The 15,386-nt window shown below is 55.6% G+C and overlaps 1 protein-coding gene across 1 annotated transcript; it reads right to left on the bottom strand.

The window, feature by feature from the left end:
• Positions 1-159: 159 nt before the first annotated feature.
• On the bottom strand, positions 160-14,984 carry EDA2R (ectodysplasin A2 receptor). Its single transcript, XM_064159026.1, has 9 exons — positions 14,825-14,984; positions 9,316-9,426; positions 8,491-8,669; positions 7,718-7,803; positions 7,260-7,424; positions 6,591-6,737; positions 5,707-6,173; positions 5,056-5,104; positions 160-4,635 (listed from the first exon to the last, which is right to left on the bottom strand). The coding sequence occupies exons 2-9, from the start codon at positions 9,400-9,402 to the stop codon at positions 4,340-4,342; spliced, it is 1,476 nt and encodes a 491-aa protein (XP_064015096.1). The 5' UTR covers positions 9,403-9,426; positions 14,825-14,984; the 3' UTR covers positions 160-4,339.
• Positions 14,985-15,386: the final 402 nt, after the last annotated feature.

Raw genomic sequence — 15,386 nt, 5'->3', positions numbered from 1 at the left:
CTGTGGCCAGCACACAGTAGCCTGTGCCTGGCTGCAGTGATGCCCCAAGGGCTGGGTCTGCCCATACTCCCCATGGGCAGGGGGCTGGCTGCTACACTCTGCCCAGCAGACCCACCTCGAGTGAGGGAGAGGAATCAGAACTCACCAAGCACCAGCACCTCTGTCTCTGAGATTTATTAAACTACAAACACACAGCACCTGAGAGCACCATGCCTGGGGGCAATGTGGGGCATGCACACACACACACCCCCACCCCTCCCCCTTGCTTAACAACACAGGCAGGAGCTCCAGCTACTGCTTTATGTGAGTACAGACAACAACCCAAAACCCAACAGGAACAACTCTGCTCCAGAAATACAACGACACAAAATTTACCAAAAAACAATATATAAATAACCTATTTGGAACCTTAAAGAAAAATAATATCTACCATAAAACAAAACAAAACAAACAACACCACCATGTGCTCCCCTGGGTAAACCATGGCTACAGAAATGTATCTATTATTATCATTACAAAGCACCAGAGCCTGCTTTATTTGGTAACCCAAAAAAGGTGTTGGGCATCGATGCCAAACACTGGCAGACTGTTCTGAGAAGTGTGCCCAGATGACTGGAAGAGTTTTCTTCAGCATTGCTGCTCCTGCAAGAGCCTATCAAAGGTAACAACTCTTGTAAGCACCCCTGGTCAAGAAAAGCACCCCAGGATGTGCTAACTGCTGGTTGCAATGGACACTTTAATAGCATTTCAGTCTGTGCCTATTTTAAGTCTACACTTAAGAGCTTTCCAGAACTGGGCTGGATGTAAAACTTATCACACGAATTCCTCTGCAAATCAAACTTCCAGACAAGAGTGGTGTCAAGAACAATTGCTTGTAAAAAAGATAATCCCACCCCACCAGAGTGTTTCCATTGTTCAGCCCCCAGCTAAGGTTTGCACAGCTGCTAAGCTATTTTGACCCTTTTCAGCTCTTTCTGAGCCATGCCAGCTTGGCATGAAGCAGCTTCCTGATGCTGCAACGTCAGGTCCAGCACTATGGGAATTTCTTTCCCTTACATTCCATGTGTGCTGCTGAAAATACTATTAATAAACAAAACTCAAGTATCAAGTCCATTGGTTCCCAGTCAGAGAAATTCACCACCCAGGGACTGCTGCTGTTTCCAGTGTCCAATTGCAGCATTCTGCCCCATATTCCAGGCTCTTGTGGTTCTTCATCTCCTGAGGGCTGCAGCTGGGTTTGAGGCAGTTGATTGAAGGGGTCCCAAGAAAGGGGGGGGGGTTAAAGGAGGATTAAAGGCCACCTCTTGAAATATTGGCTCGTGTGAGCATGGCTGTTGTTGTCACTGCAGCTGGAAAGCGCTTGCCACAGACATTAGTGTGAAGGGAAGCAGCCCTTGGGTGGGTGCTGGAGGGAGTTCCACTACTGAAACACCCTGTCCTGCCACACTCCAGCCACAGTGACCGACACTCAGACCTGGCATGAGGCTCTGCGTGGGGCTGAGAACAGTTAAAACAGACTTAAAACCATTCATGTGCCAGCTCTTGCCAGCCCAGTGCTCAGCGCACCGATGGGGCTTGAGGGGCAACACCTGGCAGGGCAGGAGCTATGGCATGGCACAAATGCACCTGAGGTGCCACCTCCTCAGCCTTGAGGCGGAGATTAAGATTGACTGTGAATAATATTGCTCAAACAGCTGAAAAATAACAGTTCAGTTTAAAAGACTATGACAGGAATGGGGCTGATTCCTTTAAAGAAGGCAGAAACAAAGAAAGATATTAAAAACCCAATCCATCCAGTGGGGCCAGAGCTCACCCGTGGGCACTGCAGCAGAACTGCTCAGCTGTGCAGAGAGGGAGGGACAGAGAGGAGGACCTGCAGCACAAGCCTGTGACTAAGCCCTCGCATTATTCACTGTTTTTAATTGAGCAGCTGGTCCTGCCCACCCCTTGCTCCCGAGGGTCCTGCCTGATCATGGAGGCTTGGAGCACCTTGAGGACCACCCACTGGTGACACACAGGACAAGCCACCCAGACCGGATCCAGCCTCAAAGGGTAGTGCTGGTGAGCCCAGCTCTTAGTCAGCCGCTGCAGTGAATTTACCCCGATTCCTGCTGGAAGTGACTAAGTGTGTCCACAGAGGGATTAGATATTTGTTGTGGTACGTGACTAATCCAAGAGCTCTCTCCTGCCACAGACAAACCTCAAACATAAACCTTCACCCCGGGGCTGTGTTTGCTGCAGCAATGCTGCTGCCTGCTCTCTAACAGACCAGGCACGTAACGGGAGCCTGCCTAACCCCAGCCTAAAACGGGCACAGGGTCTAACGCCGCTGGGACTTACAGAGCAAGACAGCAATAAAACGACCTTGGTTTGGGAAGGAACGAACAGCAGGGGAGAGAGAAAGTGCCAGATCCAGCTGAGACTGCCCATGCCTCCCCTTATCTAACCACATCCTGAGCACGTTCAAGCCTTAACAGCGTTTGATGGGGAAAAGGGAAAGGCAGCAGCTATTAATACCCGTGTGCCGGGGCAGATCAGAGGAGAGGGAGCCTTCCCAGAAGGTTGTCACTTTTTCTGAGTATTCTGGGCAGATAAAAGGCAAAACTTGTCAGCTCGGCTGGCAATGCCCGGCCGGTCTGCTGGCAGGTGGCAGGGTAACAGTGCCACTTGCTGGCAGCCAGCATAGCTGAGAACCCTGGCGACGGTGACAGGGAGGAAGCAGAATGCAGTCCCCCGGCTCAGCCACAGCGCTGCGGAACAAAGCGGCTACCAACCAGGGCGAGAGCTGCCAAGCTCGGCCACATTAATGCCACAAGGGGGGTCTCGGGGCGACCCGGGGTGACACTTAGAGGATGCCACCCAAAAGGTGCCTGGCGCTTAACCACCGGCTCCAGCCCCGCTGCTCTCTGCCCGCGATGACCTCAGCGGGATCGGCATCCAGGGCTGCCTGCCGCACGCCGGGCTGGCCCCGCTCCAGCTGGCTGCTGTGCCGGGGCAGCTCCCCGCATGCCGGGCCGCCCCCGCCGCGCCGCGCCCTGCCAGCACCGCCAGCCTGCGCCCCAGCTCCCGCCGGTCCCCCGGCTCCGGCTGTTCGGCCCCCAGCAAAACCCCGCCTGGTGCCCAGGGGGGCTGGGGCAGACACAGGGGAACAGCCCCGGGGCACGACACCCCAAGTCAGGGCGCCCGGCACAGGCGGGACAGCTGCAAGCTCCGACAAATCCTCCAGGAAGGAATGAAAGCAGGAGGGTGCTGCCCTCCCCGGCAGCTACTCCCAGCAATGAGAAATCAGGCAGTTTTTAGGCAGGAAAAGGAAAAAAAAAAGGCAGCAGGCCAGAAAAAGCCTTTTTTAAACCGAGCTGCCTCTGCCGTGGCCAGCAGCGGGACGTCCCCACCGCCTGTGACACAGCCTCTAGCTGCCACCCAGTGCTAGCATGGTGCTGGCAGCTCCCCAGGCCACGGTGGTTAATCTGTCCAGCTTCTGCCCAACCCCGCTGTCACCCACCGCAGGGTGTTTTGCAAAGCCTCAGTGCTTGGAGATGGTGGTCGGAAATGTCCATGTGTCCAGAGCCACAGCAGGAGCCCGGGGAGTGAGCCAGCACCTCCCCAGGCTGGCAGCCACTGTGCTGTGACAAGGACACATGTCAACCCATCCCAGGGAGCAGTCTGAGATTCCTGCACCACGTCACAAAGGGGCACAAAGGGGACAGCACCAGGGTGGCACAGGCAGACCGAAAATTGGAGCCCAATGCAGCAGCCACAGCCAGGTCCTCTACTGAGGACCATCTCTGGCATAGAGGGAGGAGTGAGCAAAGAGTAAACTGGGAAAGTGACAGATGGCACCCAGGCAAGCAGAGCACAGGCCAGAGGAAGGATGGGACAGCTGGAATGGAAGGGAGGTGATGCCTGGGCCCATCAGAGGGTGGCTGCCCACATAGACCAAGCCCCATGGCTTAGGGACCCCATGGGGTCCCAGCAGTGGGGTCCAGCAGAGCCAGAGCACTGTAGGATAAGCAGCACAGTGACCAATGATGTTCTGCTGCCAGAGAGGGGCGTTGACACAGCCGTAGAAAACTGGCTGCCAGAGGGGATCGAGCAAATGCCCAGGCATGAAGGCTTGGAGGTGGCACAGCTGTGGCCTCTTGGCACGGCCCCGAAGAAGAATGCTCCCCTAAGGAGGGGGGATGCTCCCCGTTGCATCCTGCTGTTCCGTGATGCGAAGACCAGCTCCACAGACTCCTCAAGTGCACAGCAGGGATTTTGTGACCACAGGGCTTCCGGATGCTCTTCTGGACCAGCACACAGAGTGCCTGGAGCTTCCTCTGTCCCTTTCCTGTCCTCTCTAGCGCTGGCGGCCCTGGGCCTGGCTGAGGGCAAAGTGGTCGCAGAGCAGGAGCAAGGCGTCGAAGCGCTGGAGCCGCTGCAGAGCCTGGGCTAGCAGCGGGATGGTGATGGTGTCTCCTGAGTAGGTGAGGTGAGCCACGAGCTGCTCGAAGCCAGACATCCGTCCCAGCAGCTGGGGTGCAACCCCCAGCTCCAGCGCCACGTGGCTGAAGTTCTTCGCACCGTTCAAGGAAGGGTCCAACAAGGCGGCAAGTGACTGCACCAAGGAATGGGGCAGCTCTGCTACTGGCAGGCCTGGGGCAGCAACACAGCAAAGTGGGGTTAGAAACCAGCCAATCTGGCTAGGAGAAGGATAAACAGGGAAGCCAGACCCTGTCCCTGCTGTGTCATCCTGCCAGGAGAGGTTGTCTCCTCCAACGTCACTTTCAGAGCTCAGCAAGGTGATGCTGGTTCAGCCCTGGGGAGGCTGGTAACTAGGGACAACTGGGTGTCCATCCACCAGCCACCTACAGACTGTTAAAGGCATAAGCTCAGAAAATCCACCCTGTGAGCTAGCACCAAAGGCTGTGAAAATCAGGTAAGCTGATGACTGGCACCTCCATGTAGCTGTGGAGGACTTCTGGAGGAGCTCCCTTCTGAGAATCTACCTCTCTCTGCCACCCAAGTGGAACCCCAGTACTTGGAGAACAAAGATGAGGCCAGGAAGATACCTACCCTTGGCTGTGCTGCTGATCTGAGTCAAGAGGCTCTGGGCATCATCCACCTGGCAAGACAAAGATCCAGGGTTGGTGGCAGCCTGGTGAGAACAGCAATGCCTGTCACTGCTCCCAGGGCCATCACAGAGGCTGAGAGGAATGACACTTCTTCCAGCACTACCATCCCACTGAGCCAACCACCTCCTTGGGATGCTCTGTGGCCTCCCAGCAAACTGCTCCTATAAACACCTGGAGCTAAGCTTCCAGACATTTTCTGACTCTCAATGATATTTGTCACTAGGTACATTTCAAGCTTACCAAATGGGTGAGGAGGAATCAGCTGCTCCCCCAACTACCAAATGAGCTTTATGGAGATCAAGAGGACAAAAGCCCACTCGAGAGCACATCACTTAAAGATGCACTTAGACATTCAGTACATTGACTCTCGTCTTTTGGGTGTTTGAGAGTGCCCCAGAAGGTCACATCTCTGTGGTTGATGGCCTGTTGAGCAACATATCACCAAACATCTGGCAAATTGGTTTTGGTAATTGCCATCAGTCCCAAATACTAATGAACCTCAGTCTATGTCCCTAACCCAATGGCAAGCCCAGGCCCCTGTGCCTGGTGCATGGTGATGGTTTGGAGGAACAGTGAGGTTGGAGGAACTTACTGGCTGCTCCCCACTTTCGGCAGTGTAATTTGGGAAGGCAGAGGGTGGGTGCTGGGCTCCCTCCCGCCCTGTGCCACCACTTTCTGCTGCTCCCCCTGGGATCCTCTGTGCCGCCCGACTTGCCGTGTCCTCTGGCCGCTCGCCGCCCACAAACTCTGCCTGGCTGGAGAACTTCTGGAGGTCCAGCTCGGTGCACTCTACTGGGGCATGCGGCCACTTGTGCTGCATCTCGGAGGCACAGGAAGACAGCGGGGCCATGGCCTCTGCTGTGCCCTGCCGAGGGTCGGAGTGTGGCAGGACCCCAGCCCGGATAAGGGGCTGGCTTTCCAGCAGGCTCCTGCCCAGCTGGGCTTTGGAGGCAGCACCAACCACAGCGGCTGGTGGTAAGTCCATCTCTGGCTGGAGAGGAGGCAGCTGGAGACCCACAGCTTCCCCATCTGAGATGAACTGCACTGCTTCCACGGGACCTACAACAAAAAACCAGCAGGACTTAGTGAGTCAAGAGTCTGCCTTGGACCCTTCCAGGGATCTGCCACCCTCACCATTAAACCTGCCAGCCCAGAGCTTGTGGGCGCAGATGGGACCACGGTGACAGAGACCAGACCCCTGCAAAGCCACTTCTGTGTTTTCCTGCCTAGTTCTGAGTGAGGTCAATCCCTCTGCCAGTCACGCAGAGCAGAAGCAGACTGGAGGGAATCAGGAGATGCAGGGGCTGCATGCAAGCATTGCTGGTATAAGGTCTGCAAGGGGACAGGGGCTCAGACACTGTCCAGCTCCATCTTCCCTGGCCAAGGACATCAGCAGAGTCTGAGGCTCATGTGAACTGGAGCCCAGCACCACCCTCCTTTTCCCCTACTGAAAAAGGTGGTGGTAGGAGCAGGTACCTTCTGCTTGCCTGTAGCAGGGGCTCAAGTTCTTCATGCCCAGGCAGCAGGGACCAGTCATCTGCTCCTCGCACAGGAATCTGCCGGGCGTCGCTGCGGTTGGGAACATTGCTCGCTGGCCCGAGAAGTTCTGAGTCCTCAGGAAGACTTGGAGGATAGAGGAAAACCAGTCTGAGCAAAGGCTTGGCTTGCTTCCCCAGTGTGTCCTCAGCCATGTGGCATGTCTACTGGCGAGGAGCCGGGAGCCAGCAGCTCTCTGGCATGCTGCTGAATGCCAGTGTGCTCTGACCCCGGCCACCAAGCCTACTGCCCTCTTCCCTCCCCAGTCCTGCCCTGCAGAGCTGCTTATATCTTAGTCCACCCCCAAGGAAACCCAGGAGGGGGGAACGACCAGTTCCAAAGGCAAGAAAAACATTCTCTTCCTTCTGACTATGGTACCAAGGAGGAGGGAGGCTCCTCTGTGCCTTTAAGCAGGCAAAGCACAGGAGAAGTCCTGCAGGTGTCAAGAGCAGGGTGAAGTGTTTGTTCTGTGTGAGCTGAGAAACGCTTGGGTGACTGTAAGAGTAAGAGCAGCAATGCTGGGGATGATGCTCTACACAGTGAGGAGGGAACCAGGGGCATGTGTGAAGAGCTATGGGAGGAGGAGCAGCACCATAGGCACTGACTCACCTCGCTGGCACTGGCTCTTCCAAAACCGCTTGCAGTAGATGATGGAGAGCGCCAGAAGCACCAGCACGATGATGACCAGGGCACTGCTGGTCAGTGCGAGAAGGGCTGTGTCCTGTGGTGGTACAGTGGGGACAGCTACCTTCACCAGGGTTGTCCTGGACCGACCTGCAAACAGACCAGACACAGAGTGTTGCAGCCCAACCCCAAGGCTTGGGTCACCTCCTCACTGCCTGTCCCTTTTCACAGGCCATGAGCATGCCCCCTCCAGCAGGTTGTGTGGTGGGCAGTGGAGGAGGCTGCGCAGCAAGTAGGGGCAGTGAGGAGATGGTGCACATCCAAGGGTGTGCCTCGAGACAGTCACGACAGCCTCACACACTTCATGAACCTGCTCCTCCACGCCCACCCTACCAGTTCCACCCAGAGCACTCTCCCTGGGACGATGGCATGAGGACACTTACACTGTGGCTCAGAGGAGGGTGTCTGCTTGGTGCAGGGGATGCACTCCCAGTCCAGCTGCCCACTGATCCGTGCCTTGCGGTAAAACCTGCCGACAGAGCAGAGGGTCTCAGCAGTGCCTGGCCTCACAGCAAGCAGGCTAGGACACTCCAAGGCAGTAGCTCTCTTCAGTGTTAGCTCTACCTGCAGCTATTTTTTCATGCCCAGCCATTTTTGCCAAGAAGTAACATCTCTGGAACAGCCTTTCCCTACCCCACACCAGTTCTGATGGTGGTAAATAGTTCCACGAAGGCACAGAAACACTCCAGCCTACAACTGTGTCTGGAGAGAGGCTCATAAACCAGTGTCCTGATTTGCTCCCCTGTCCTGAGTCTCACTGCTTGCCAACACATGGTCTGAAGCGCTTGGGCATGTGGCTGGCTGGGTGCATGCACCAACTCCTTAAGCCCATCACTTGAGGCATGGTCTGTCCTCCTCTTTAGGGCACCACCAACTGCAGTGGTCTACAGTACAGCCACTTGTTTTGCAGGGCTTGTGGACAGCAACGTGTCCACAGGACTTGGAAGAAGTTTTCTTCCACTGCTTGTTCATGGGTTCCCCTCTTCGGGGCTACAATAGGGGCCATCAGATGTGGCTGATTAACCTGTAATCAGCAGTGTTCTCAAAGAGGCAACCAGGGCCCTCTTAGATCCTGTGTTCTGGGTGACCTCAGCTAAAGCCCCTTCTGTCCAACCCCTTGCACAGTCCCAGGTGTGAGCACCACAGCCCCACTCACCCCGGCAGGCACTCCCCACAGATGGCGTTGGTTGTCGCCGTGCAGTTGGACTTCTGGATGCGGTTGATGAGGGTGCAGGAGAGGCAGGGCTTGCAGCCATGGTGGCCCCAGCTGTCCTTAAACTTCCTGGGAGGGCAGGCGACACACTGTGCGTCCCCCCCGCTGCCATCACCACAGTCCTGCAAGACACCAGGTACGGGCATGGCTGCAGCGAGGAGATGCTTCAGGTCCCAAAGGGGTCCCAAGGTGAACAGTGTCCCTTCTTTAGGAGCAAAGTGGCCTTCTTTGGATGAGCAAAAGGTCCTCAGAACTCAAGAGCAAATGTCACCAGAGCAGCTCTAGCTGGCCCATGCCTGGGGAACAAACTGCTTCCCTGTGTGTCTCCACCAGCCATGAGGGAGGAGGAAAGATACAGGAGCAGTGCACTGCTGGGGAGACAGACCCTGATGGACACAACTCCCATCACCTAGGTTGGGTCCAGATTGCCCCTGCAACACCTGTGTCCTGCTCATGCACACTCCACATGCAGCCAGGCCAGGCATCACAGCTCCACTTGGGGAGGAATTTAGATTTTCACCAGCAAAAAGGAAAGAGCAACTTGAACAACAACCCAAATTTCCTTCCTATCTCCTGCTTTCATCACTTTGCCCTCCTGTCCAGGGTGAGTAAAATTGTTCACTGTCCCTTCCCACTCAGGCCCAGGTCTTCCCAACATGCTAGGACCCAAGATTGCCCTTCCAAAAGAAATGTGCCAGAGGATTCACCTAGCACCGTAAAAGCCTCAGCGCTGGATGATTCCCGGTCCTTCCAGAGCAGCAGAATTACCTTGGAAAGCTCCTGCCCGGGCATGCAGTTTCTGCAGGGGGTGCATTTGCCGTGTTCATCCAGGTACTCGCTCTCCTGGCAGTCCATCAGGGCTGGAAAGGGGCAGGGAGCCTGCAGAGCAGAAGGAGAGAAGGCAGAGAGGTCACAGCCAGCTCCAAGACTTTTAAAATGAGCAGCATGCCCTTCTCTGGGCAGAAGTTTCCGCTCTGGAGGAATCTCAAAACTCCACCTCCTGCAGAAGCACCATTCAGAGCCTTCCCGAGGCGAATTGATGGCTCAGCCAAAGTTAACAGCAGAACCACCCCAGCCTCAGTGGAGCCAGTCTGCATCTTCCAGTGCAGGCAGTTCACAGAGGAACGTGGGACTGGGGTCTCACCAAGACAAAGCAACTCAGACTGAAGCTACAAAACTGCAGATTTATTTAGAGCTTTGGGGCTACCTTTATTTCTCCCCATTTCTGCGTGTTCCAGGTGGGTCCTCTGTGTGAAGACAGAAAGGAAATAAAATCCACTCCCACTAGATCAATTTCATTGTGCTTTCCCTGCAAACTTGTGCAGCAAATCAGGAAAGAAACAGCCTGCAGCTAGGCTTGGGAACCAAAGTTCTAGCACCCACCAGAAACAGGGAACACCTGAAAATGCCCCTTTGAGGACCACCACCCTGAATGGCCTGAAGCACCTGGGAAAGCCTGGCACTTCAGCCAGAGCCACCCTGCTCCACAGCCTCCTGAGGAGGGAAGGCTTGGTCCCCTGCGAGGCTCTAGCAGCAGACCACAGGACCCCCAAGGTCCTCTCAGACTCTCATGCCACAGCCTCCTTCCCTCCCATCCACATCGTTCCTGGGCACTGAGCACAAGGTCCCACAGCAGCATTCCTCCAGAGGCTTTTTCTGCGCTCTTCTGTGCTTAATCTCCCACCACTCCCTAGCTGGTTGCCATTTGGAAGCAGACACTTGGACAGGCTCTCCAGGCTCAAAGCAAGCGAGATTCATTGGGGATGAAGTCTGCCCTGGACGAGCATAGAACGTGAGTCACCCCCTGCCGCAGCTCCCGCACATGGCCGGGGCTGGCTGCCCGTCACAAGGAAAGGCAGCAAGGACGGGCGATGGGGAGCTGAGGGAGCTAAATTTATCTTGCAAACATCTCGGGAGGGGCTTGATCACTGCCTATAAATAGTGGAAAGGTTACTGACACTATCGAATAAATAAAGGAGATTTGTCACCATCTCAGGAGGTGCCAAAGAAGGGGCTCGGTGCCAGTGCCCCAGGAGGAGCACGGGGTTTAGTGTCAGGGTTAGGCTACCAGCTGAAGGCAGGAGGAGAAAGAAAAAGAGGGGGAAATGGCCCCTAAATGGGTGACATAACCACTCTGGAGGGCTGGCATACTTAATAGCCCAACCTCACAGTGAGCTGTGAGCCCACACCTGGCTCACCTCTACCTCTGCACAGTGCAGGGGTTTCAGTGCTGCCAGTGCTCCAGTCCAGAGCTTGATTTAGACTTTCACAATTCATATGAAATAGAGTTGCAGGTAATAGAAAAACAGCCAAGAAACTGGAGTCTGAAGAGAAATGATTTTCACCTACTCTCCAAAGTGTCCTTGTAACAGAAAAATGAATTATCTACTATCATAGAACCAATTAGGTTGGAAAAGACCTTTAAGATCATCAAGCCCAACCATTAACCCAGCACTGCCAGGTCAACACTCAGCACCACATCTACATGCCTTTGAAACCCCTCCAGGTATGGGGACTCTTTCACTGCCCTGGGCAGCCTGTTCCAGGCCATGACAACCCTCTGGGGAAGAAATTGTTTCCCACATCCAACCTAAGCCTCTACTGGTGCAACTTGAGGCCATTTCCTTTTGTGTTATCACTTGACCCTTGGGAGAAGAGACCAACCCCCACCTCAATCCAACCTCCTTTCAAGGAGCTGCAGAGTGACAAGGTCTCCTCGTTCAAAACTAAGCAAGCAGTCTTTGTGGTGAAGCTGTCTTATGAACACACTACAACCACTTTCTCTTCTGTCTTTACACCTTTCTGCACTCCAGGAGGCCTCACAGCTCAGATAAGAGTCCACCACCCTAGGAGAGGCACAGCTCAAACCTATTTCCCAAACACAAACAGTAGCATAGGCAGAAGCAACCCCATGCCAGTGCAAGTCCTCCTGTGGGGACATCCACCAGTGTGACACCATTGCTCCAGGATGGCATGGAATCACTGCAACTGTGCCAACAGAACCATCCAGCACAGAGCAGCCCTGCCACAATATGTTGGTACGTGGAACAGATGCCTTGTTGAGCATCTGGTGTGAAACTCCAAGCTGTAGGATTTCTGTGCTTCTTATTTTAACAATACCAGAGCCAAGACACTCAGTCTGTGAGTGGAGCAAACACCCAAACCACACCGCATTGCCCTAGGAGGGTGGCAGTTCCTGACAGTCTGCTAAGTGACTAAAACAACTGGTCCTCGTTAGCTCAAAGTGAAAAACAAACCCAAATCCTCCCTCCCACCTCTCTGAAGCCTGCATGGGATCCCCAAGTGGCTGCCAGAGGATTTATTAGCCAAAGAGGAACATAAACATGGAATCATAAAATCATAGGATTGTTTGGATGGGAAGGGACCATAAAGATCATCCAGTTCCAGCCCCCCTGCCATGGGCAGGGACACCTTCCACTAGACCAGGTTGTTCAAGGTCTCATGCAACCTGGGGCCTCATACAACGTACAGGTTAGAGGGAAGCAAGAGGTGCTGCCTTTGCATCAAGCTGCATGGAACCTAGCACAAAACCACCACAACTTGTTGAAGGACTCTTTTATTGTCCAAGAGAGACCACTTGCCCAAGCAAGGTGAGCAGAGCATGCTGCACCCTGCACCAGAATCACAGAATTAACCAGGTTGGAAAAGACCTCAGATCATCCAGTCCAACCTATCACCTAACCCTTCTAATTAACGAACCCATGGCACTAAGTGCCTCATCCAGCCTCCTCTTAAACACCTCCAGGAATGGTGACTCCACCGCCTCCCTGTGCAGCCCATTCCAATCACTCTTTCTGTGAAGAACTTCTTCCTAACATCCAGCCTAAACCTGCCCTGGCACAGTTTGAGACTCACAACAGCAAAACATTGAGTTGCTGGATGAGGTTTTGCTGCGTGAGGTGAAAAGTGTTTCAGCAAAGCTGCAATTTCATCCACCTCCCCAGCAGTCCAAGGGCTCTCCTGGTTTCTTTTTCCACTGAAAAGGTGACTTTCCAAAGAATCAGACTATATGGGAATCTAAACTGTTGTGTCCAGCTAATGTGATGGATTTCAGTAGGAAAAAGAGGGTGAGGAAACCAGTGAAGTGAAAAGGCACACACACAAAAAAGGCAGCAGTGAAAGTGTTAGCAGTTCTGGTTCTCCCTGTCCGACTGTGGCCCAGGAAGTACCAGGGGCAGGCAGGGCAGAGACAGGCAGGGGGTAGTGAGGTCAGGCAGAAGGTACTGGGAACAGGCACCCCACCACACCAGTAGCAGCTAATCCCCATCACCAGGTGAACCAGGAGGACATCACAGGGGAGGTTTCTACCCTGCTGAGGACAGACTAGCACAGCCAGACAGAAACTATGTCTCAGATGGGACATTTGTATACATTGGAACATAAATCTAGGGAGCTGAAATCCTAAATAAGAACTGCAAGTGGAAAGGAGGGGGGAAAAATGAAATGTTATCTGGAAAATATTACTGCATGTGTTGGGTTTGGCAGTGTCCAGCTCCAGCCTCCAGCTCAGTCATTCCTCTGCTCCTGCTCATCAGCCTGTACTCATTTTGTCCAGACAGCATCTCCCTGTGCCTCCCTACAATAAAAAACATGTTGGGAGTGATTCTGCCACCCTGGAGGACACTTTGTAGATGAAGGACTGCTCAGAGAAGCAAAAACTCTTGGGGAGGAGGGGGGGGGAAGGCCGGATCTGAATCTTTCCACGTGGCTAGGAAATCAACAACTTTTCCAATGTATTTGGCAATTCTACTGACAAGAATGTCCACTAATTCTTTAATCTGTCTGAGAGCTTCTGTTTGCTCTAGGTGAGAGCACCCCAGGCAACACTTTGGGCTGGTCTCACCTCCTTTATCACTCTGAGAGCTCCCTGGTTACAACACTCACTTCCTACTCTACTACCTGTAGAGGGAAGCACCTCAGACCCCATCAAACGCCCAAAATGGAACGGAACACATCCCTCCCGGTGCTGCTGCCCCCATCCAGCTCTGCGGCGTCCTTCCAGGCACCCACTCGGTCACAGTCCGAGTCTCTACCCAAAGGAAGGGCTGCCCCGATGCTGCGTGCCTGTGGGGAGCACCGGCACAACCGAGGCTGGAGGAAGGAGAATCCTGGGTCCTGGAGGAACACGACATCCCTCAGGTATGTGGATGACTTCAGTCCCAGGATTACGTACAGGGCTCTGTTCCTGTCTTCGCTGCATAGAGGCTTGATAAATAGAGACTGGGACCATAACTGCTGTTTTTTGTCAAGCCCTGGCTGGCCACCTCGGGCATCCACACTCTGCGTTATGACATGGCTCAAGTTAGGCTTCCAAAACTCCAGAGAACTTTGGATTTCCAGCTGGTTGTTGCCCCACACCTACTTTTCAGTAGATGTCTCTGTCTTGCACTAACAATCGAGTCTCTTAGAGTTCCTAGGTTTTTTTTTTCTTCAGTTCTTAACTCCACTATAAACAAACTCCCCCGGATTACACTGAAGAGAAAATCCTCACGTACCTGGAGTAATGAGTGCTGTGGGTGAAGGAATGTGCAGCCAGCGCTCAGACCGCGCTGCTCAAGTGTGCCCTTAAAACCGCTTGGCACCCTTTCGTAGATGAAAACACTCTCCCGACGGGGCACACCCCGAGGCCGTCCCACCAAGCGCTGGCTCACACAGACATCAGCAACCCACACGTGGGGGCCGCCCACGCGTCCCCGCCGCGCCGCTCGGCCCGGCAAGCCCTGGCTCGCCCGTCGCCCCCTCCCAGGCCCGCCACCCGCGAAGCCTGGCCGCTGCCCGGCTCACGCGGGGACAGCTCCCAGGGTCGCCGGGACCGTCGAGACAGCCCGGACCCGCCGCGCCCCCCGCCGCCCGCCCGCGGGAAGACGGGCAGCGCGCCGGGATATGCCCGGGCACGTCTCGACGAGGGGCTTCTCGGCCCCTCAGCGGCGCGACCGTCTCGCATCACGCCGCCGGCCGTTCTCCCGCCCGGAGCAACCCTCCGTCACCTCATCCTCGGCCTCCGCACCCCCCGGTCACCGCATCCCCGGCCTCCGCACCCCCCGGCTCGGTCCCGCACCGGCGTTGGGAGGTGCTCGAAGAGCCGGCTGCAGCCCACGTGTATCGCCTTTGCTGCTCTGCCAGGTGCGGGACACGCCGCAGAGTCACTCAGTTCACCCGATCTCCGCAACTGCCACTGCCCAGTAGTGACACTGGTACCGGGGAGGGTCTGGACCGCCACGCGCGGACCGGCAGGTGCGCGGACCCCAGAGTTTACCTGTGTGCCGGTAGGACGAAAAGGTACGAGACAGGACGGGCAGGACCGGGGCAGGCAGGACTAGGACGGGCAGCACAGATTTGGCCAGGGAAGGGCCGGGACCGGGACGGCTCCGTGGGACCCGCGTGGAACGGAGCGCGGCGCGTCCCGGGCACGGAGGAGCTGGCGCCGCCACACCCCGCCTAGCCCCGCCCCGCCGCCTGCTATTGGCGGACGGCGCCGCCTGGGCGGGGCTATGCGCGGCAGCGGCCCGTGCGGGGGCGGCCGGCGGCGGCGCCGAACTGCCGCGGCCGGCAACGGGAGCGGGTGGAGAAGGCAGCCGCTGTCCGGGGGCCGCGCAGCGCCACACGGTGTCCGCACAGCGCAAGGACGGGGCGTCCCGGTGGAACCAACACCTGGAACGGTCCAGGGGCAGAGGGGCTGGAAAGTGTGCGGCAGAAAAGGATCTGGGGATGATGGCTGGCAGAGGCTGCGGATGAGCCAGAGTGTGCCCGGGTGAGCAAGAAGCGACCTGGCATGGATCAACAATAGTGTGGCCAGCAAGTGCAGGGCTCTGCACTGC

The sequence above is a fragment of the Pogoniulus pusillus genome, chromosome 19, assembly GCF_015220805.1.
Source record: "Pogoniulus pusillus isolate bPogPus1 chromosome 19, bPogPus1.pri, whole genome shotgun sequence".
Lineage (NCBI taxonomy): Eukaryota > Metazoa > Chordata > Aves > Piciformes > Lybiidae > Pogoniulus > Pogoniulus pusillus.
Note: the sequence above shows the minus strand (reverse complement) of the source record. Positions and strands in the feature narration are given on the sequence as shown.

What these genes read in the sequence shown, in the direction of transcription:
- EDA2R (XM_064159026.1), bottom strand. Translation starts at nt 9,402, where the DNA reads ATGGACTGCCAGGAGAGCGAGTACCTGGATGAACACGGCAAATGCACC. An exon ending in TGTGGGGAGTGCCTGCCGGG is followed by an intron (nt 7,804 to 8,490) that starts GTGAGTGGGGCT and finishes CTCTGTCGGCAG; the next exon opens with GTTTTACCGCAAGGCACGGA. An exon ending in GATCAGCAGCACAGCCAAGG is followed by an intron (nt 4,636 to 5,055) that starts GTAGGTATCTTC and finishes TTGCTGCCCCAG; the next exon opens with GCCTGCCAGTAGCAGAGCTG.